Source organism: Cherax quadricarinatus, chromosome 29, assembly GCF_038502225.1.
Source record: "Cherax quadricarinatus isolate ZL_2023a chromosome 29, ASM3850222v1, whole genome shotgun sequence".
In the NCBI taxonomy this organism is placed as follows: domain Eukaryota; kingdom Metazoa; phylum Arthropoda; class Malacostraca; order Decapoda; family Parastacidae; genus Cherax; species Cherax quadricarinatus.
In genome coordinates, this window is record NC_091320.1 from 22,075,434 (window position 1) to 22,097,935 (window position 22,502).

Sequence of the window (22,502 nt, forward strand, 5' to 3'; positions counted from 1 at the left end):
GAAGTCTTCCAGCTCAGACTGACACTACTGAAGTCTCCCAGCTCAGACTGACACTACTGAAGTCTCCAGCTCAGACTGACACTACTGAAGTCTCCCAGCTCAGACTGACACTACTGAAGTCTTCCAGCTCAGACTGACACTACAGAAGTCCTCCAGCTCAGACTGACACTACTGAAGTCTTCCAGCTCAGACTGACACTACTGAAGTCTTCCAGCTCAGACTGACACTACTGAAGTCTCCCAGCTCGGACTGACACTACTGAAGTCTCCCAGCTCAGACTGACACTACTGAAGTCTTCCAGCTCAGACTGACACTACTGAAGTCTCCCAGCTCAGACTGGCACTACTGAAGTCTCCCAGCCCAGACTGACACTACTGAAGTCTTCCAGCTCAGACTGACACTACTGAAGTCTCCCAGCTCAGACTAACACTACTGAAGTCTTCCAGCTCAGACTGACACTACTGAAGTCTTCCAGCTCAGACTGACACTACTGAAGTCTCCCAGCTCAGACTAACAATACTGAAGTCTTCCAGCTCAGACTGACACTACTGAAGTCCTCCAGCTCAGACTGACACTACTGAAGTCTTCCAGCTCAGACTGACACTACTGAAGTCTTCCAGCTCAGACTGACACTACTGAAGTCCTCCAGCTCAGACTGACACTACTGAAGTCTCCCAGCTCGGACTGACACTACTGAAGTCTCCAGCTCAGACTGACACTACTGAAGTCTCCCAGCTCAGACTGACACTACTGAAGTCTTCCAGCTCAGACTGACACTACTGAAGTCTTCCAGCTCAGACTGAAACTACTGAAGTCTCCCAGCTCAGACTGACACTACTGAAGTCTCCCAGCTCAGACTGACACTACTGAAGTCTCCCAGCTCAGACTGACACTACTGAAGTCTCCCAGCTCATACTGACACTACTGAAGTCTCCCAGCTCAGACTGACACTACTGAAGTCTCCCAGCTCAGACTGACACTACTGAAGTCTCCCAGCTCAGACTGACACTACTGAAGTCTCCCAGCTCAGACTGACACTACTGAAGTCTCCAGCTCAGACTGACACTACTGAAGTCTCCAGCTCAGACTGACACTACTGAAGTCTCCAGCTCAGACTGACACTACTGAAGTCTCCAGCTCAGACAGACACTACTGAAGTCTCCAGCTCAGACTGACACTACTGAAGTCTCCAGCTCAGACTGACACTACTGAAGTCTCCCAGCTCAGACTGACACTACTGAAGTCTCCCAGCTCAGACTGACACTACTGGTCTCCTAGCTCAGACTGACACTACTGAAGTCTCCCAGCTCATACTGACACTACTGAAGTCTCCCAGCTCAGACTGACACTACTGAAGTCTCCCAGCTCAGACTGACACTACTGAAGTCTCCCAGCTCAGACTGACACTACTGAAGTCTCCCAGCTCATACTGACACTACTGAAGTCTCCCAGCTCAGACTGACACTACTGAAGTCTCCAGTTCAGACTGACACTACTGAAGTCTCCAGCTCAGACTGACACTACTGAAGTCTCCAGCTCAGACTGACACTACTGAAGTCTCCAGCTCAGATTGAAACTACTGAAGTCTCCCAGCTCAGACTGAAATTACTGAAGTCTCCCACCTCAGACTAACACTACTGAAGTCTTCCAGCTCGGTCTGACACTGCTGAAGTTTCCCAGCTCAGACTAACACTACTGAAGTCTCCCAGCTCAGACTGACACTACTGAAGTCTCCCAGCTCAGACTGACACTACTGAAGTCTCCCAGCTCAGACTGACACTACTGAAGTCTCCCAGCTCAGACTGACACTACTGAAGTCTCCCAGCTCAGACTAACACTACTGAAGTCTCCCAGCTCAGACTGACACTACTGAAGTCTCCCAGCTCAGACTGACACTACTGAAGTCTCCCAGCTCAGACTGACACTACTGAAGTCTCCAGCTCAGACTGACACTACTGAAGTCCTCCAGCTCAGACTGATACTACTGAAATCTCCCAGCTCAGACTGACACTACTGAAGTCTCCAGCTCAGACTGACACTAATGAAGTCCTCCAGCTCAGACTGACACTACTGAACTCTCCAGCTCAGACTGACACTACTGAAGTCTCCAGCTCAGACTGACACTACTGAAGTCCTCCAGCTCAGACTGACACTACTGAAGTCCTCCAGCTCAGACTGACACTACTGAAGTCTCCAGCTTAGACTGACACTACTGAAGTCTCCAGCTCAGTCTGACACTACTGAAGTCTCCCAGCTCAGACTGACACTACTGAAGTCTCCCAGCTCAGACTGACACTACTGAAGTCTCCCAGCTCAGACTGACACTACTGAAGTCCTCCAGCTCAGACTGACACTACTGAAGTCCTCCAGCTCAGACTGACACTACTGAAGTCCTCCAGCTCAGACTGACACTACTGAAGTCCTATAGCTCAGACTGACACTACTGAAGTCCTCCAGCTCAGACTGACACTACTGAAGTCCTCCAGCTCAGACTGACACTACTGAAGTCCTCCAGCTCAGACTGACACTACTGAAGTCTTCCAGCTCAGACTGACACTACTGAAGTCTCCAGCTCAGACTGACACTACTGAAGTCTCCCAGCTCAGACTGACACTACTGACGTCTCCAGCTCAGACTGACACTACTGATGTCTCCCAGCTCAGACTGACACTACTGAAGTCCTCCAGCTCAGACTGACACTACTGAAGTCTCCAGCTCAGACTGACACTACTGAAGTCTCCCAGCTCAGACTGACACTACTGAAGTCTTCCAGCTCAGACTGACACTACTGAAGTCCTCCAGCTCAGACTGACACTACTGAAGTCTCCAGCTCAGACTGACACTACTGAAGTCCTCCAGCTCAGACTGACACTACTGAAGTCTTCCAGCTCAGACTAACACTACTGAAGTCCTCCAGCTCAGACTGTCACTACTGAAGTCCTCCAGCTCAGACTGACACTACTGAAGTCTCCAGCTCAGATTGAAACTACTGAAGTCTCCCAGCTCAGACTGAAATTACTGAAGTCTCCCACCTCAGACTAACACTACTGAAGTCTTCCAGCTCGGTCTGACACTGCTGAAGTTTCCCAGCTCAGACTAACACTACTGAAGTCTCCCAGCTCAGACTGACACTACTGAAGTCTCCCAGCTCAGACTGACACTACTGAAGTCTCCCAGCTCAGACTGACACTACTGAAGTCTCCCAGCTCAGACTGACACTACTGAAGTCTCCCAGCTCAGACTAACACTACTGAAGTCTCCCAGCTCAGACTGACACTACTGAAGTCTCCCAGCTCAGACTGACACTACTGAAGTCTCCCAGCTCAGACTGACACTACTGAAGTCTCCAGCTCAGACTGACACTACTGAAGTCCTCCAGCTCAGACTGACACTACTGAAATCTCCCAGCTCAGACTGACACTACTGAAGTCTCCAGCTCAGACTGACACTAATGAAGTCCTCCAGCTCAGACTGACACTACTGAACTCTCCAGCTCAGACTGACACTACTGAAGTCTCCAGCTCAGACTGACACTACTGAAGTCCTCCAGCTCAGACTGACACTACTGAAGTCCTCCAGCTCAGACTGACACTACTGAAGTCTCCAGCTTAGACTGACACTACTGAAGTCTCCAGCTCAGTCTGATACTACTGAAGTCTCCCAGCTCAGACTGACACTACTGAAGTCTCCCAGCTCAGACTGACACTACTGAAGTCTCCAGCTCAGACTGACACTACTGAAGTCCTCCAGCTCAGACTGACACTACTGAAGTCCTCCAGCTCAGACTGACACTACTGAAGTCCTCCAGCTCAGACTGACACTACTGAAGTCCTATCCAGCTCAGACTGACCCGACTCAAGTCCTCCAGCTCAGACTGACACTACTGAAGTCTTCCAGCTCAGACTGACACTACTGAAGTCTCCAGCTCAGACTGACACTACTGAAGTCTTCCAGCTCAGACTGACACTACTGAAGTCTCCAGCTCAGACTGACACTACTGAAGTCTTCCAGCTCAGACTGACACTACTGAAGTCTCCAGCTCAGTCTGATACTACTGAAGTCTCCCAGCTCAGACTGACACTACTGAAGTCTCCCAGCTCAGACTGACACTACTGAAGTCTCCAGCTCAGACTGACACTACTGAAGTCCTCCAGCTCAGACTGACACTACTGAAGTCTTCCAGCTCAGACTAACACTACTGAAGTCCTCCAGCTCAGACTGTCACTACTGAAGTCCTCCAGCTCAGACTGACACTACTGAAGTCCTCCAGCTCAGACTGACACTACTGAAGTCTTCCAGCTCAGACTGACACTACTGAAGTCAGACTGTCACTACTGAAGCTCAGCTCAGACTGACACTACTGAAGTCTTCCAGCTCAGACTGACACTACTGAAGTCTTCCAGCTCAGACTGACACTACTGAAGTCTTCCAGCTCAGACTGACACTACTGAAGTCTTCCAGCTCAGACTGACACTACTGAAGTCTTCCAGCTCAGACTGACACTACTGAAGTCTTCCAGCTCAGACTGACACTACTGAAGTCTTCCAGCTCAGACTGACACTACTGAAGTCTTCCAGCTCAGACTGACACTACTGAAGTCTTCCAGCTCAGGCTGACACTACTGAAGTCTTCCAGCTCAGACTGACACTACTGAAGTCTTCCAGCTCAGACTGACACTACTGAAGTCTTCCAGCTCAGGCTGACACTACTGAAGTCTCCCAGCTCAGACTGACACTACTGAAGTCTTCCAGCTCAGACTGACACTACTGAAGTCTCCCAGCTCAGGCTGACACTACTGAAGTCTTCCAGCTCAGACTGACACTACTGAAGTCTTCCAGCTCAGACTGACACTACTGAAGTCTTCCAGCTCAGGCTGACACTACTGAAGTCTCCCAGCTCAGACTGACACTACTGAAGTCTTCCAGCTCAGACTGACACTACTGAAGTCTTCCAGCTCAGGCTGACACTACTGAAGTCTTCCAGCTCAGGCTGACACTACTGAAGTCTTCCAGCTCAGACTGACAGTACTGAAATGTCCAAGTACTCCATCACACCTGGTATACACACACCTGGTCTATATACAGCTGTGTACACACAGCTGGTGTACACACAGCTGGTGTACACACAGCTGGTGTACACACAGCTGGTGTACACACAGCTGGTGTACACACAGCTGGTGCTTCACCAGTGTTCTCTCTCAAGTATGACATCAATCATGACAAGTGTTGTCTTCTTTTGTGTTCTGTTTGTCTCTCTCTTCATTCCCGCTTCGTGTCCTCTCCCCTCATTCTCTAATTCTAATTGCTCTATCACTCTTTTTCTGTTGATATATATATATATATATATATATATATATATATATATATATATATATATATATATATATATATATATATATATATGAACATCAAAATGGTATAAAATACCGACAGGTTTGTAGGTAAGACACAAAGGCAACAGTTAGGCAACTTTATTCCGAAACGTTTCGCCTACACAGTAGGCTTCTTCAGTCGAATACAGAAAATAGGCAGGAACAGTAGAGATGTGAAGACGATGTAATCAGTCCATCACCCTTGAAGTCGTAGAATTTGAGGTTGTCAGTCCCTCAGCCTGGAGAGTTCAGTTCCATAGTCAGGACTATGGAACTGAACTCTCCAGGCTGAGGGACTGACAACCTCAAATTCTACGACTTCAAGGGTGATGGACTGATTACATCGTCTTCACATCTCTACTGTTCCTGCCTATTTTCTGTATTCCACTGAAGAAGCCTACTGTGTAGGCGAAACGTTTCGGAATAAAGTTGCCTAACTGTTGCCTTTGTGTCTTATATATATATATATATATATATATATATATATATATATATATATATATATATATATATATATATATATATATATATATATATATATATATATATATATTTATATATATATAGATAAATATGTATGTATATATATATATATGAGGCTTTTACGAAGCTGAAGTGTTATAAAAAGAAAAGAGTATATGGATAGTAAAAGAAAGGTGAAGAGAGTGGTGAGAGAGTGCAAAAGGAGAGCAGATGATAGAGTGGGAGAGGCACTGTCAAGAAATTTTTCTGAGAATAAGAAAAAAATTTCGAGTGAGATAAACAAGTTAAGGAAGCCTAGGAAGGTCAGGATTTGTCAGTCAGAGTGAGTAGATGGGGACATGGAGATATTGGGTAGATGTGGGAACATTTTAAGGAACTTTTAAATGTCGATGAAGAAAGGGATGCGGTAATTTCATGCACTGTCCAGGGAGGTATACCATCTTTTAGGAGTGAAGAAGAGCAGGATGTGAGTCTGGGGGAGGTGCGTGAGACATTATGTAGAATGAAAGGGGGTAAAGCAGCTGGAACTGACTGGATCATGACAGAACTATTAAAATCAGGGAAGGGGATATAGTGTTGGAGTGGTTGGTATTTTTGTTTAATGAATGTATGAAAGAGAGATTGTCAGAGAGGGTGTATAATTCCTTTATATAAGGTGAAAGGGAACAAAAGAGATTGTAAAAATTATAGGGGAATAGGTTGAAATATTTAGAGTTAAGACAGAATGTAGGATTGTGGATGAACAAGGAGGTTTCAGAGTGGGTAGGGGATGTGTAGATCAAGTGTTTATATTGAAGCATATATGTGAACAATATTTAGATAAAGGTAGGGAAGTTTTCATTGCATTTATGGATTTAGAAAAGGCATATGATAGAGTGGATAGAGGAGCAATGTGGCAGATGTTGCAAGTATATGGAATAGGTGGTAAGTTATTAAATGCTGTAAAGACTTTTTTTGAGGATAGTGAGGCTCAGGTTAGGGTGTGTAGAAGAGAGGGAGACTACTTCCCGGTAAAAGTAGGTCTTAGACAGGGATGTGTAATGTCACCATGGTTGTTTAATATATTTATAGATGGGGTTGTAAAAGAAGTAAATGCTAGGGTGTTCGGGAGAGCGGTGGGATTAAATTATGGGGAATCAAATACAAAATGGGAGTTGACACACTTTTTGCTGATGATACAGTGCTTATGGGAGATTCTAAAGAAAAATTGCATAGGTTAGTGATGAGGGTATTAAATGATTTAAATAAAGAAAAATTGGATGTCACATTGGAGGGAAGGAGTACGGAAGAAGTGAATATTTTCAGATATTTGGGAGTTGACGTGTCAGCGGATGGGTTTATGTAGGATGAGGTTAACCTTAGAATCGAAGGAGAAAAGGTGAATGGTGCGTTGGGGTGTCTGTGGAGACTAAAAAACTTGATCCATGGAGGTGAAGAGGGGAATGTATAAGAGTATAGTGGTACCAACACTCATATATGGGTGCGAAGCTTGGGTTGTAAATGCTGCAGCGAAGAGGCGGCTGGAGACAGTGGAGATGTCCTGTCTAAGGGCAATGTGTGGTGTAAATATTATGCAGGGAATTCGTAGCGTGGAAATTAGGAGGAGGTGTGGAGTTACTAAAAGTATTAGTCAGAGGGCTGAGAGGGGTTGTTGAGGTGGTTTGGTCATTTAGAGAGAATGGAACAAAGTAGAATGACATGGAGAACGTATAAATCTGTAGGGGAAGGAAGGCGGGGTAGGGGTAGACCCCGAAAAGGTTGAAGGGAGGTGGTAAAGGAGGTTTTGTAGGCGAGGGGTTTGAACTTCCAGCAAGCATGCGTGAACGTGTTAGATAGGAGTGAATGGAGACGAATGGCTTTTTGAACCTGAGGAACACTTAGAGTGTGAGCAGGGTAATATTTTGTGGAGGGATTCAGGGAAACCGGTTAGCTGGACTTGAGGCCTGGAAATGGGAAGTACAATGCCTGCACTTTAAAGGAGGGGTTTTGGATATCGGCAGTTTGGAGGGACGTCTAAACTGTCGTATCTGTGCGCCTCTGCGAAGACAATGATTGTGTATGAGTGATGGTTCCTCGGTGGGAAAATACATATATTTAGATTTATTTATTAAACAATGAGATATATATAAATAAAAATACACAAATAAATTTTATGATGTAAAGAAGTTAGCTTCCTTAAAATTTGACTCTTACGAAACAAAGAAGGAGGACGATGGAGATGAACCTTGTCACGAGTGTTGAAGAAGGTGAACCCTTCTTAAGAAGGGTTCCCTCACACCAGCTCAGGTGTGGGGGAACCCCTCATTGTTATGTGAGCCCCCTCCCCTCTCCGCCTGCTAGGAGAGGGCTCAAGGAACCCGGAGGAGGGGAAGATCTTGTCACTTCTTCTTCCCTCTGGGGGAAGTGATGGAGACGAGAGTCATTGTCCTCTCTTGTTAGGCAGAGAGACTGTGGGCAGGTGCCATCCCAAAACAGAACCATCCCAACACATTACCATCTCTGCACAGTTCCATCCCAACACAGTACCATCCCAACACAGTACAGTCCCATCACAGTACCATCCCAACACAGTACCATAACAACACAGTACCATCCCAACACAGTACAATCCAACACAGTGCTATCCCATCACAGTACCATCCCAACACAGTACCATCCCAACACAGTACCATCCCAACAGAGTGCCAGCACAACACAGTACCATTCCAACACAATACCATCCCAACACAGTACCATCCCAACACAGTACCGTCCCAACACAGTACTATCCCACCACAGTGCTATCCCATCACAGTACCATCCCAATACAGTTACATCCCAACACAGTACCATAACAACCCAACACAGTACCAGTGGAACTACCATAACAACCCAACACAGTACCATCCCAACACAGTGCTATCCCAACACAGTGCCAGTCCAACACAGTACCATCCCAAAACAGTGCCAGTCCAGCACACTACAATCCCATCACAGTACCATCCCAACACAGTGCTATCCCAACACAGTACCAGCCCAACACAGTACCAGCCCAACACAGTACCATCCCAACACAGTGCTAGCCCAACACAGTACCATCTCAACGCAGTGCTATCCCAACACAGTACCATCCCAGCACAGTACCATCCCAACACAGTGCCATCCCAACACAGTACCATCCCAGCACAGTACCATCCCAACACAGTACCATCCCAAGACAAGTACCAGCCCAACACAGTACCATCTCAACACAGTACCATCCCAACACAATACCATCCCAACACAGTGCTATCCCAACACAGTACCATCCGAACCCAGTGCCATCCCAACACAGTACCAGCCCAACACAGTGCCAGCCCAACACAGTACCAGCCCAACACAGTGCCAGCCCAACACAGTGCCAGCTCAACACAGTGCCATCCCAACACAGTGCCAGCCCAGCACAGTACCAGCTCAACACAGTGCCAACCCAACACAGTACCAGCCAGCATAATACCATCAAAACACTGTGCCATCCCAACACAGTTCCAGCCCAACACAGTGCCAGCCCAACACAGTACCAGCCCAACACAGAGCCAACCCAACACAGTGCCAGCCCAACACAGTGCCAATCCAACACAGTGCCACCCCAGCACAGTACCAGCCCAACACAGTGCCAGCTCAACACAGTACCAGCCAGCACAATACCATCAAAACGCTGTGCCATCCCAACACAGTGCCAGCCCAACACAGTGCCAGCCCAACACAGTGCCAGTCCAACACAGTGCCAGCCCAGCACAGTACCATCCCAACAATACCATCCCAACACAGTGCCAGCGCAACACAATGCCAGCTTAGCTCAGTGCCAACCCAACACAGTGCCACCCCTCATTGACTGGCCCTCATTAACATACACTTTAATATTAGACTCCGGACCGAGTTGATTTAGTAGGTCGTAATTTGGTTCTTTTCAGAAGAGTTTGTTACCGACTTCTGGCAACCATCCAGCTGTGGTGTTACCCTGCCACTCTCGTCAGTGCTACAACAGCTGTTGTTCTGTAAGGTTATTCCTGCAAGCAAGCTCCGTGATTATTATTATAATCAAAAAGAAGCGCTAAGCCACAAGGGCTATACAGCGCTGCAGGGTAGGGAAGGAAGCAAGGGAATTGGATGGCAGAAGGGAGGGGGGATGATCAGCAGGTTACAGAAAACAGCGGGGCAGGGGATAGTACGGGGGTAGAGGGTAGCAAGAGATTCAAGTAGAAAGGGCTGAAAGTATCAGAATTTGTGAAGTAAGTCAGTCGTTGTCAAAAAGTCAATGAGAGAGTCCGGATGAAAGGTGGGTCCATCAGCGAGAAGGGAAGGTAAAGAGAGAGCAGCGGGGCGAAGACGACGACAGAGGTAAATTCTGCGTGCTCGTTGATAAAGTGGGCAGTCCAACAGAATGTGGCTGACTGATAATGGAGCTTGGCAATTCTCACAGAGAGGAGCAAGACGCCTCTCCATGAGATATCCATGAGTAAGACGAGTATGGCCAATGCGAAGACGGGAGAGAGTAGTCTCCCAACCTCGACACTGGTGATAAGAAGACGGCCAGTAACCTATACTCGGTTTAATAGACTGAAGTTTGTTGCCGAGCATAGTAGACCAACGTTGTTGCCAACGGGTGTGAAGGTGGGAAGATATTACAGCAAAATAGTCCGTACATGGAATACCTCTATAAGAAACTGGTAGGTCATGTACTGCTGACCGCGCAGCAGTGTCTGCCTGTTCATTGCCCTGTACGTCAACATGACCAGGGACCCAACAAAAAACAATATCTTTATGCTTAGTAAAGATGCGGCGTAGCCAAAGTTGGATACGGAGGACTAAGGGGTGAGGTGTATCAAATTTTTGTATAGCCTGTAAAGCACTAAGGGAGTCTGAGACAACCACAAATGATGACACAGGCATAGATGCAATACGGATAAGTGCTGTAAGGATGGCATATAATTCAGCAGTAAAAATACTAGCTGAAGATAGTAAATGCCCTTGTACGACGCTGTCCGGAAACACTGCTGCGAATCCTACGCCGTCAGAAGACTTAGAGCCATCTGTGTACACAGCAATGGCATGAGAATGAGAGTGAAAGTGGTCAAGAAAAAGAGAGCGGGAAGCGACCGTAGACAGTTGGGCTTTCGAGCAAGGGAGGGAGAAAGAACAGACTCGAACAGCTGGAACTTCCCAGGGGGGTAGGGAAAAGTGAGATGCTACATGTACATAGAAAGGTGGTAGTTGAAGAGAAGACAAGAGCGAATGAAGGCGAAGAGAGAAGGGACGGAGTAAGCAGGGGCGGCGAACAAATAAAGAATGTCTACTAATATCAGTGACCATTCTATAAATGGAAGGATTGCGGAGATCATGAGAGCGTACATAGTAGCGCAGGCAATGGGCATCACGGCGATCGGATAAGGATGGAACGTTCGCTTCTGCATAGAGGCTTTCGACAGGGGAAGAGCGAAAAGCACCAAGGCATAAACGTAATCCTTGGTGATGAATGGGGTTAAGGCTAGAGAGAGTAGCAGGAGATGCCGCTGAATAGATCTGGTCACCATAATCAAGTTTCGATAAAATAAGGGTGGAATGTAGGTGAAGGAGGGTTCGACGATCAGCTCCCCACGAAAGATGAGCAAGGGTTTTAAGAAGGTTCAGCCGGCTGTGACAAGTTGCCTTCAGAGAGGTAATGTGAGGTTTCCAGGATAACCTACGATCAAAGAGGAGGCCCAGAAACTTGACTGTATCACGTTCAGGGATACGTGAGCCATAGAGGTACAAAGGATGATCGGAGATGACAGAGCGTCTAGTGAAAGTGATTTGGTGGGTTTTAGTGCTGGAAAATTTAAACCCATGTGTGGTGGCCCAATTGGAAACACGGTCGACTGCATGCTGGAGAGAAACTGTAAGGAGGTGACAGTCAGCGCCTGCACAGGCAATAGCGAAGTCATCAACATAGAGTGATGACCAAATATTTGATGGAAGACTAGAGGCCAAATCATTAATAGCAAGGAGAAAAAGTGTTGTGCTCAGAACACATCCCTGGGGGACACCTTCAGCTTGGATAAAGTCCGGGGAGAGCACATTATTAACCCGAACACGGAAATGCCTGTCAGTTAAAAAGTTCTTAAGGAAGGATGGTAGATTGCCTCGAAGGCCTAAGGAGTGGGCTTGGGCTAAAATATTATACCTCCAAGTTGTGTCATATGCCTTCTCAAGGTCAAAAAATATGGCAATAACTGAGTGGTTATTCGCAAAGGCATTACGAACATACGTATCCAAGCGCAGTAAGGGGTCTATGGTAGAACGTCCCTTACGAAAGCCATATTGACGAGTGGAGAGACTGTTGTGTGTCTCTAAATACCACACTAAACGTCTATTTACTAGACGTTCCATTACTTTGCAAACTGCACTGGTAAGAGCAATGGGACGATAGTGGGAGGGTTCATGTCCCGTAGTGCCTGGTTTGCGGAAAGGGAGAACAATGGCGGATTTCCACAGCTGTGGAAGAACTCCTTGTGACCAAATAAGATTGTAAAGGCGTAATAGGACTGCAAGGGCTGACTGATGTAAATGTTGTAGCATACGAATATGAATGTCGTCGGGCCCAGCTGCCGATGATCGACAAGCTGAGAGTGTTGCCTCCAGTTCTTGAAGTGTAAAAGGCACATTATACTGTTCTTCTCTGAGAGAAGAAAAGTCCAAGGGTGCTAACTCTCTGGCAGACTTTGAGGAAAGAAATGAGGGGCATAGATGGAGTCCCTGAGAAATACGGACCAGATGATTGCCAATTTCATTGGCAACATCTAGTGGGTTTGCTATATCAACACCGGCAACCCGCAGAACAGGAGCCGGGTCAGGAGAATATTTACCACTCAGTTTTCGTACTTTTTTCCAGACTGCACTCATAGAGGAAGCAGAGGTGATGGTGGAGACATAATCTCGCCAGCAAGTGCGTTTAGCGTCACGGATGACACGGCGAGCGATCGCACGCTTCTGTTTAAAATCAAGGAGTCGCTCTGTGGTTCTATTGTACCGGTACCTGCCCCATGCAGCGCGTTTCAAACGTACTGCACGAGCACAAGCAGGAGACCACCAAGGCACGCATTTCTGAGAATGCCTGCCCGAAGTTTGGGGTATAGAATGAGAAGCTGCGGTGAAAATGGAGGACGAGAAGAGGTGTAAAAGCTCATCGATGGAGGACGAAGAAGGAACCTCTTTAAAAACAGTCAGGTGTGAGTAAAGGTTCCAATTTGCCCGATTAAATTGCCAGCGTGGGGTGCGAAGAGGTGGCGAATATGAAGGGGAAGTAAGAATGATTGGAAAATGATCACTGTCATGTAAGTCCGGGAGAACAGACCAAGTAAAGTCTAATGCGGCGGAGGAAGAGCAAACTGAGAGATCGATGCAAGAGAGAGTATGAGTCCGAGGATCAAAATGGGTGTGAGTACCTGTATTTAAAACATGGAGGGGGTGGGTGGCAAGAAAAGCCTCTAACTGAATTCCTCGGGAATCACAGTGAGACCCTCCCCAGAGGAAATGGTGGGCATTAAAATCACCAAGTAACAGAATCGGTGGCGGTAATGACGAAACAAGGAAGGCAAAATCCGGAATAGATAATGCCCGAGAAGGAGAGAGATATAAAGAACAGAGCGTATACCACCTATGTAAGTGGATACGGGCTGCTGTGTAATGCAGCGAAGTATGAACAAATAGCTGATGGTACGGAATATCAGTGCGGAGAAGAAGGGCACTTTCATTAAAGGTCCCATCAGGAAAAGGATCTGAAGAATACAATAAATTATAGCCTGAGATGTGAGAAATAACAGCAGAGTGTAATTTTGGTTCCTGTAAGCAAACACCAACAGGGGCAAACTGGGAGAGTAACATCTGAAGCTCACCCCGATTACCCCTGAGGCCGCGTATATTCCACTGTAAAAAGGCCATGATTGGCAATGATAAAGATACTTGAAATCCGCAGGTAAGGGGTCCTACGGACTAGAAGGGTTAGAAAAGTCCACATGCGGAGGCAGTGGAAAATGTTCAAGCAGCGAAGGAACGGTGCGCTGTGAAGAAAGGAGTTGCGCAGATGGAGCAGAGGAGAGAGAAAGAGCGGAAGGTGGATCAGTGTCCATTGATGGTTTGGTCTCTGCAATATATTCAGAGATTGCTTCAAGTGTTTCGGAATTCAGAGATGTCGTATGGGAGACAATATTGGGAATGGTAGGGGGAGGATGAGTAAAGATTGGAACTGTATTGGACTGTACCAAGGTAGGGGGGGGCGAAAGGGTGGAGGGAACTGGAGAAGCGTGGCAGGGGACAGAAGAGACAGGAACCTGGGAGGTGGCAGAAGAGGAAGAAACTTGGGAGGGAACAGGGGAGGAAGGTACATTACGAGGAGGAGGGTGAACCTCTGCACTTGTAACTGAGCCAGTGAGAGGGGAAGAACTAGGGACAGAGACAGGGAGGGTAAAATGAGGAGGTGGAAGATGGGTAGGAGGTGTTACCGGACCTTTTTTTGACTTTTGAGAAGTAGAGGGACGATTGGGAAGAGGTGTCGTACGAGGTCTCGTCGATACCGAGGCTTGTAAGAGAGAACTCGAAGAAGCGAGATTAGACTGAGGCGTTGAAGTAGGGACGTCTGAGCCGAGGACAGCAAAAGGATTAGATACAGGAGTGATTATGGGAGAGGTAACTACAGAGGTGGGTGTAGAAGATGGGATACCAGAAGTGGGGGGACGTTTTGAAACACGGGAATAAGAAACACGTGGGAGTCTCCCTTGGAGGCGGAGATGAGAAACTGCCATGGCATAAGGGAGACCTTCTGTCTCTTTGAGGTAACGGATTTCCCGCTCGTTTAAATAGACCTGACAACGGCGAGAGTACGAAGGGTGAGCCTCATGACAGTTAAGGCAAGAGGGAGATCGATTGCAAGACGTATTAGAATGGTCATCGGCACCACAGACTGGGCATTCGGCGATAGATCTGCAATATTTCGCTGGATGGCCAAATCGCCAGCAATTTCTACACTGTTGTGGTGTAGGGATCACCTTTCGAACTTGTAACCGATGTCCTGCTATATAAACTGAGGATGGGAGTTCTCGGCTGTCAAAAGTTAAACGAGCCACATTGCTAGGGTATCGTCTCCGCCCACGGGCAGGAAGAACGTAAGTGTCTACCTTGAGGATTGGGAGATCTTGGAGTTCCAGCTGTTCTAGAATGTCGGTGCCACATGTCTGGAAATTTTGTTGAACTATGGTATGGGGCAGAATAACGGTACCACTACAAGAATTGAGGGAATGATGTTTTTCAAGGGTGACAGGAACAGTATCTATATGGGAAAGACGAGAGAGCTCACGAGCCTGGGTAGCATTCTGTACGGTAATGATGCGCGTACCGCTCTTAAGAGCATGAAAAGAAATATCTTTACCAACATGGCGTAGGAGTGCCTTGCCAATACTATGGTCAGAAAGATAGGCAGTAGAGGAAGTTGGTCGTAAAGTGAAGAATTTAGTCCACTGTTCAGTCTGAAACTGAGCGTGGAAAGGTAGTGAAGGACGTGTCGATCGTTTCTGAGAAGAACGAGAAGGTGAAGGTGGAGAAGTATCATCAGCAGGTAATTGTCGTTGACGTTTAGGCGTGGGACCAGAGTTGGTCCGACGTGGAACGGGTCGGCGATTTGAAAATTGCCGCACCGTAGAGGGAGAGGCCGGAAGCATAGTCAGAGGAGAGCGAAGGTCTGATAAATCGAAGGAGTCAGTCGAGGCCTCAGTACCTGAAGCGGGTGAGGAAACAGCACCGGCAATAGGTACAGAGGCATGAGGAATGTCTGAAGAGTGGTCCAAAGACGAGGCAGGGTCAGAACGGGGTGCGGTATCAAGAAGGGGCCCGGGGGTACCAGGTTCATGGACTAGGGCTGCCATGGTTAGGTTACTTCTTTCTTTTTGTTTTTAAGAAAAAAAAAGAAAGAAGAAAAGAAAATAAAAATAAAAAAAAGAAAAAAAAAGGGGGGACCGGGGAGGGATAGTTCCTAGGAGGAATGAAAGGGCCAGAAATCTCCCTCCGCGCCCAAGAGGACTCGACACCGCTAGTAGCGCAGATGCAGCATGGAACCCGTGCCATACCCTACCCTTCATGCCAGTAAACCAGCAATCTGGGATAGCAACCTCACATCTGCCGAGCTACCTCGGTGGACAAAAGAGAGGGCGGCCGGATATCCGCCACAAAGCATACCTCCTTCAGCCACCACCCCCGGAATCCGAAAGGTGGCTTCCAGAGATACACCCGTCGCCCAAAAGACACCCAAAGCTACTCCGGGATACCGGAGAGGGATCGGGACATCCCTAGGCAATCCAGATTCCACGGCAAACTACGCCACCGCCAAGAAACCTCAACGGAATGGGATGGACCCCGGTGTCCTTTCCCCTACCTAGGAACTAGCACGCCTGTGGGAGAAATCCCAAAGGACAAAAAGAGGAAGGGCAAAAGGGAGGAGTGGGGAGGAGGAGGAGGAAAGGAAAAAGGGGAGGATGGGGAGGATGGGATAGGGGAGGGGAGATTGGGGGGTAATTAGGTTCGGTCTGAGGAAGAAGACCGATAGGTCTAATTCCTCAGACCAAGAGCCTCTTCACCACGCCAAGGAGCCCCCCTTGAAGAGGCAAGCTCCGTGAATGAATGTGGTTTCGCCAAATTCTTCCATTCAGTTCATCATTACTGGTGAAATTCGTGATGGATGTTACACCTAGGAAGCGTGCAAGTATTGTAGCTCTTAGAAAATATGCTGATTTGAGTATCAGACAGATCGCCGAAAATTTGAGCCTAGCAAAGGCAACTTTTGGTCGGATTCTGAAGAGAGTTGACGACACTGGTGATTGTGGAGCGCTGCGTCGAGAAGGATTTGGAAGAAAACGCAAGACAACACCTCACGATGACAAGGTTATCGTAAAAAAGTGTGAAGGATCCCAAGAAAACCAGCAAAGATCTAAAAAGAGATTTGTCTTCAGCTGGCGTAAACGCTGATTCTTCAACTATTCGACGAAGGCTCCATAAAGTCAGCAGAACTGCCAGAACGCCAGTAAAGAAACAATTATCGACTGCTGTTATGAAGAGAAGAAGGTTGCGGTGGGCACTCGTTCATCAGGGACGGACGACAGATGAATAGAGAAAAGTTATATTTTCAGAAGAGGTGTATTTTGAAGTTAATGGGACGAGCTCAGTAGCAGTGAGACGGAGTAAAAGCGAACCTCCCCGGAATGGACACATTCGACAAGCCCCAAAACACCCATCTAAGATGTTTGGGGATAGTTTTACTGTTTAAAGGCCCTGGACGGCTTGTTATGGTTGAGGGAACGATGAACAGTGACAAATACAAGGCAATCCTGGCAACTAACATGCTTCTTATTGTGGATAGAGACTTTCCTGATGGAGAAGGCATTTTCCAGCAGGATCTTGTACCATGCCACACTTCCAGAAAAATGCTAACATTCTTCGAAGACAGTGGTATAAGCGTTCAAAATTAGCCTGGAAATTCTCCTTACTTCAACCAAATTGAGAACCTATGGGCAATAACAAAACGCAGGATCGCGAAACAGGACTGTTCTACTGAGAAGATAATTCCTACTGATATTAGGACGAGAAATTTGCCAAAATGTGTTCAATATTGGTTGATTCTAAGCCGCAGCGTGTAGCAATGCTTATAGAAGCAAGGGTAGTCATAATTTTTATTAAATCAAGTATCTGTCACATCACTGCTGCGTATTTTCCAAATAAACATTAATTTTCCAAATAAATGTTTTGTTTCATTATTACTGTCCCAGTTAATATGCACACTACTGTAAGTAAGTGATTCAGTAAGCAAGTAAATAAGTAAGTATGCAAGTAAGTAATCAGTCAGTAATAAAGTAAGTCAGTCAGTAAGCAAGTAAATAAGTCAGTGTGCAAGTAATCAGTCAGTAAGCAAGTAAATAAGTCAGTGTGCAAGTAAGTAATCAGTCAGTAAGCAAGTAAATAAGTAATCAAGTAAGTAAGTAAGCAAGTAAATAAGCAAGCAAACAAGTAAGTTCATTTAGGTACACATCATTTTTTTGATGATTATATTTGTCTTACAAAATTACATACGTGTAAATTACTTAAGATAACCCATAAAAGGCTATGTGACCTTCTTTTTGCTATTTAGATCCTTGGAGGCCATATTAAACGCACTTTTGAATGCCCTGGACGGCGTCAGTTTGCTTATTTTTTTTTACGAGAACCGAACCAGAAATACTTATAACAAAGTACACACCCAGGAGAGGACGTCATGCACACGTACATACATCAATGTACACAGCCAGGGAAAGGACGTCATGTATTCATCAATTTCACTCGAGGACGTAACTTTTTTAGTAACTAGATCAATGAGAAAGTTACGTATTTACAAGTAGCCTCAGTATATACAGCACGATGCTGAACTCACTCCTTGGTATCAATCCCAAGGAGCCTACTAAGTTAACACTCTTGTGGTTTAAGTGGTTTAAGTGCAACGTAATAAGTGCTCGTTTAAGGACCCTCCAGCACGGACCATGACTCCCAGCAGTGGCCCAGACGAGGTATCTAATTGCCAGTGCATCCCTAGAGGAAGATTCGGTACAGTGTGAATTGTACAGGTACAAGGAGAGTTGTGTGTCCAACACCAGCGTTTACAGTATGGTTGCCATCCCTGTTAGTTTCTTATACCAGTGTTTATAGTATGGTTGCCATCCCTGTTAGTCAGCAGAGGTAGAGTTATGCAAGACTTGCCGTCTGTTGGTTAACAGGAATGTGTGTACTAGACACACAAATTGGTTATCAGGAGTGAAGTGCATAAGATAACCAGGTGTACTAGACACATAAGCAGGTTATCACGAGGGTATCACACATGATAAGGTGTACTGGCTGATTATCAGTTGTCAGAAGATAACTTTGGTGTTATTATACAGTGTTATCCCACAGTGTTGTCCCACAGAATTCCCAACTTGAAGAGCTCTTGATTCAAGGGACTGGAGTTGCCCCTCCCCTTCCTCGGATCAAATCTGATTACTTACTCAGGCACTGTGTGACCCCTTACGGGCTTAAGGCTTCCCACACGAACAGTTTTATTCTCCAGAGTGACGGATTGCATCGTAAATAATAAAGTTATTAACAGATCTGTTAAAAAAAAAACTTTATCTTCACGCTACTTGTGATATTTTTTTTCCTCAGTTTATTCTATTTTTTAATCTATTTCAGGTCTATAAAATATGAGCTGTGGTCATCTGTGTGCAATTTTAACCTTTATGTGCAAACAGTCGTTCATTGCTGCAAAGGCTCCCTCTGTTTATTTCTCTTTTTTTGTTGTTGTTAAATGTTTTCTCGTATGTTTAATCTTCTCATATTTATCATTCATCTCCTTAATCACTCTCCTTCCAATTTGTTTTTACTCTTTCTCTCTCTCTCTCTCTCTCTCTCTCTCTCTCTCTCTCTCTCTCTCTCTCTCTCTCTCTCTCTCTCTCTCTCACTTTCTCCATTCTCCAACACTCCATAACTAGTATATTCCCTTCGTCTACATTCACTTCCTCTTATGCTCTATTCTCTCTTCTACATTAACCCCCTCTCATTAAATATCCTCTTCCCTCTTACATTCACAACTCCCCTCTCATTAACCACCTTTTTCTTCCTCTTACATTCATCTCCTTCATTCACGCGACAACACAAGACTATTTACAATCTCTAAACAACAGGAGCTGATTTAAGTTAGTGGTGTTCCTTAGCTCAAATTCCGTATTTTCCGGCATATAAGGCGCGCTTTATTCCCTTCAGAAAAGATCTTGGAAAATCACCCTGCGCCTTATATGCTCAAGGCCAGGGTAATTAGCCCTTGAATACGATTACGGGTTTATAAGTCTGTCGTGCGCCTTATATGCAGGAAAATACGGTACTTCATTATAGTTCTCATGAAATTCATGATAATTCAGATAATCTATTATATAATCCATCATATAATTTGTTATATGATAATATTTACTGCAGTGTTTATCTTGCATTTTTAACACTGAAAGTGGAGATGAAATTTTGCGACGTTGAGATCTCTCCTGGAACGTTATCGAGTCCACGAGAGGAGGATCCAAAGATGATATCCCTGGACTGTTATCATATCCAGGAGGGACCGAAGCGTTGCCCCGGATCATCATTAAGTCCAGGAGAGATCAAAACGCATCGCCAAATTTGGTTACCAGTCAGCGGGTTAGCTGTAAGTTGAAGATTGAGACACAAGTGCACCAGCTCCATGGAGCTGAACTCTTCTGAGGGACTGACTGATTACACCATCTTTATTTCATTACTACTGCTCCCTTTGTATTTCACTGAAGAAGCCCACTGTGTAGGTGAAACGTTTAATCAATAAAGATACCCAACTGTTGCACATGTGTCTTAATCTTCAATTTGTCAATATTTTATGCCATTTTCAACAATAGCTGTAAGTTGTTTGCAGCTATGGTATGGTGACTATAATTCTCGGTGATGTGGTGACAGAGGTGGTGTGCCAGGGTGTGTCGTGGCCTGAGCACGGCCAGGTGGTAGGGGGTGGGTCGTCCAGGAGGGTAGGAGAGGCCCTCACCTTCACCTGTTCCCCTGGCTACGTGGTGCGCGGCCACCCACTCTCCTTCTGTACTTCTGACGGAACCTGGTCTCACCCGCCACCCACCTGTGAGTCTTTGATGCTCATTAGATAGATAGATAAAGATATATATGCAGTCAGTGACCACTTATTAGGTACACTCTTCTAGTAATGGGCAGATCTCATCTTGGCCTCCAGAATAGCTTGAGTTCTTCATTAACAAGGCGTTTTCAGCCACAGAACTGCCACACACAGGATGAAATTAAGACACATGCGCTACATCTGGGTATCTTTATTGTAGACGTTTTGCCATCCAGTGGCTTTATCAATACAAATTCCAGGACATGACTTGAAGACAGTAGAACAATGTACAGAAGATGAGGTGATCAGTCCCTCAACCTTGGAGTAGGTGCGAAGAACACCGTAGTCGTGGAGATTCTGAAGCAGAAGCAAGGAGCCTGGCGCTTATATACTAACGTCAGGTGAAAATGGGACGGGAAGCAGACGAGGGCATAGTCACTGGTAGGCGGGATTCCCCAGTGGAAGTAGTAAGAAGTAGGACCTACTTCCACTGGGGAATCCCGCCTACCAGTGACTATGCCCTCGTCTGCTACCCGTCCCATTCCACCTGACGTTAGTATATAAGCGTCAGGCGCCTTGCTTCTGCTTCAGAATCTCCACGACTACGGTGTTCTTCGCACCTACTGCTAGGTTGAGGGACTGATCACCTCATCTTCTGTACATTGTTCTACTGTCTTCAAGTCATGTCCTGGAATTTGTATTGATAAAGCCACTGGATGGCGAAACGTCTACAATAAAGATACCCAGATGTTGCGCATGTGTCTTAATTTCATCTTGTCGGTATTGTATACCATTCTTGTACAACACACAGGATGTTTTGTGTATTTCACATCATTCTCAGTAAAGTCCAGAAACTGTTGTGTGTGAAAATCCCAGGAGATCATCAGTTTCTGAGATACTCAAACATAGCCTCGTCTGTCTGGCATCAACAATCATTCCACAGTCAAAGTCACTTAGGTCACATTGCTTCACCATTCTGATGTTTGGGCTGAACAACAACTGAACCTCTTGACTATGTCTGTGTGCTTTTAGGCACTGAGGTGCTGTCACGTGATTGGTTGATTAGATCTTTGCATTATTGAGCAGGTATACAGGTGTACCTAATAAAGTGACCACTTTGTGTGTGTGTGTATATATATATATATATATATATATATATATATATATATATATATATATATATATATATATATATATATATATATATATATATATATATATATATATATATATTATACAGATAGATACCTATTAAATGTGAAAGTTTTCATGGCTATAATAACATAGTTGAAATATTGTAGTGTCTATTGAGATAAAAATGAATAACAAGAAATAACTTAATTGTATATATTTTTTCATGTTTATTGAGCGAGAAATTTTGAATAACTAGAAATTATGCAAATGTAATATTTTTATTTTGATGCTGACGTACCCTTCCACTCCCCCTCCCCCCCGTCTCTCTCTCTCTCTCTCTCTCTCTCTCTCTCTCTCTCTCTCTCTCTCTCCCCACTCCCCCAGGTGTAGAGTCGTGTCCCCACCCCGGGGAGCCCCAGCACGGACGGGTGTCGCCCCGCCGCCCACGCTACCCCATCGGGGCCACCCTCTTGGTGACCTGCCACCCCGGGTACCGCCCCGCGGGGCCAGACCGCCTGACCTGCCTCCACACCCACCGCTGGTCTGCCCCGCTAACCCGCTGTGTGCCTGCCATTGGCTGAGTGCCACCCCGCTCCCTGCCATAGACTGAGTGCCACACTCCGTCGCTTGCCATAGGCTGAGTGCCACACTCCCTACCTTGCCATAGGCTGAGTGCAATTCCCTCCTACCATGACATAGGCTGTGTGCCACACCTCCCTCCCTGCCATAAGCTGAGTGCCGCATCCTCCCTGCCATAGGCTGAGTGCCACACCCCCTCCCTTGCCATAGGCTGAGTGCCACACATCCTCCCTTGCCATAGGCTGAATGCCA

At 46.1% G+C, this 22,502-nt stretch overlaps 1 protein-coding gene across 1 annotated transcript in view; it reads left to right on the forward strand.

The window, feature by feature from the left end:
- hig (hikaru genki) overlaps positions 1-22,502 on the forward strand; it is a 163,275-nt gene that overhangs the window by 140,523 nt on the left and 250 nt on the right. Inside the window, exons 7-8 of the mRNA XM_070089799.1 lie at positions 20,372-20,545; positions 22,056-22,502. The exon at positions 22,056-22,502 is cut by the window's right edge and continues 250 nt beyond it. Of these exons, the coding sequence (XP_069945900.1) occupies positions 20,372-20,545; positions 22,056-22,252 (371 nt within the window). The 3' untranslated portion in view covers positions 22,253-22,502. The remainder of the gene's footprint in view (positions 1-20,371; positions 20,546-22,055) is intronic.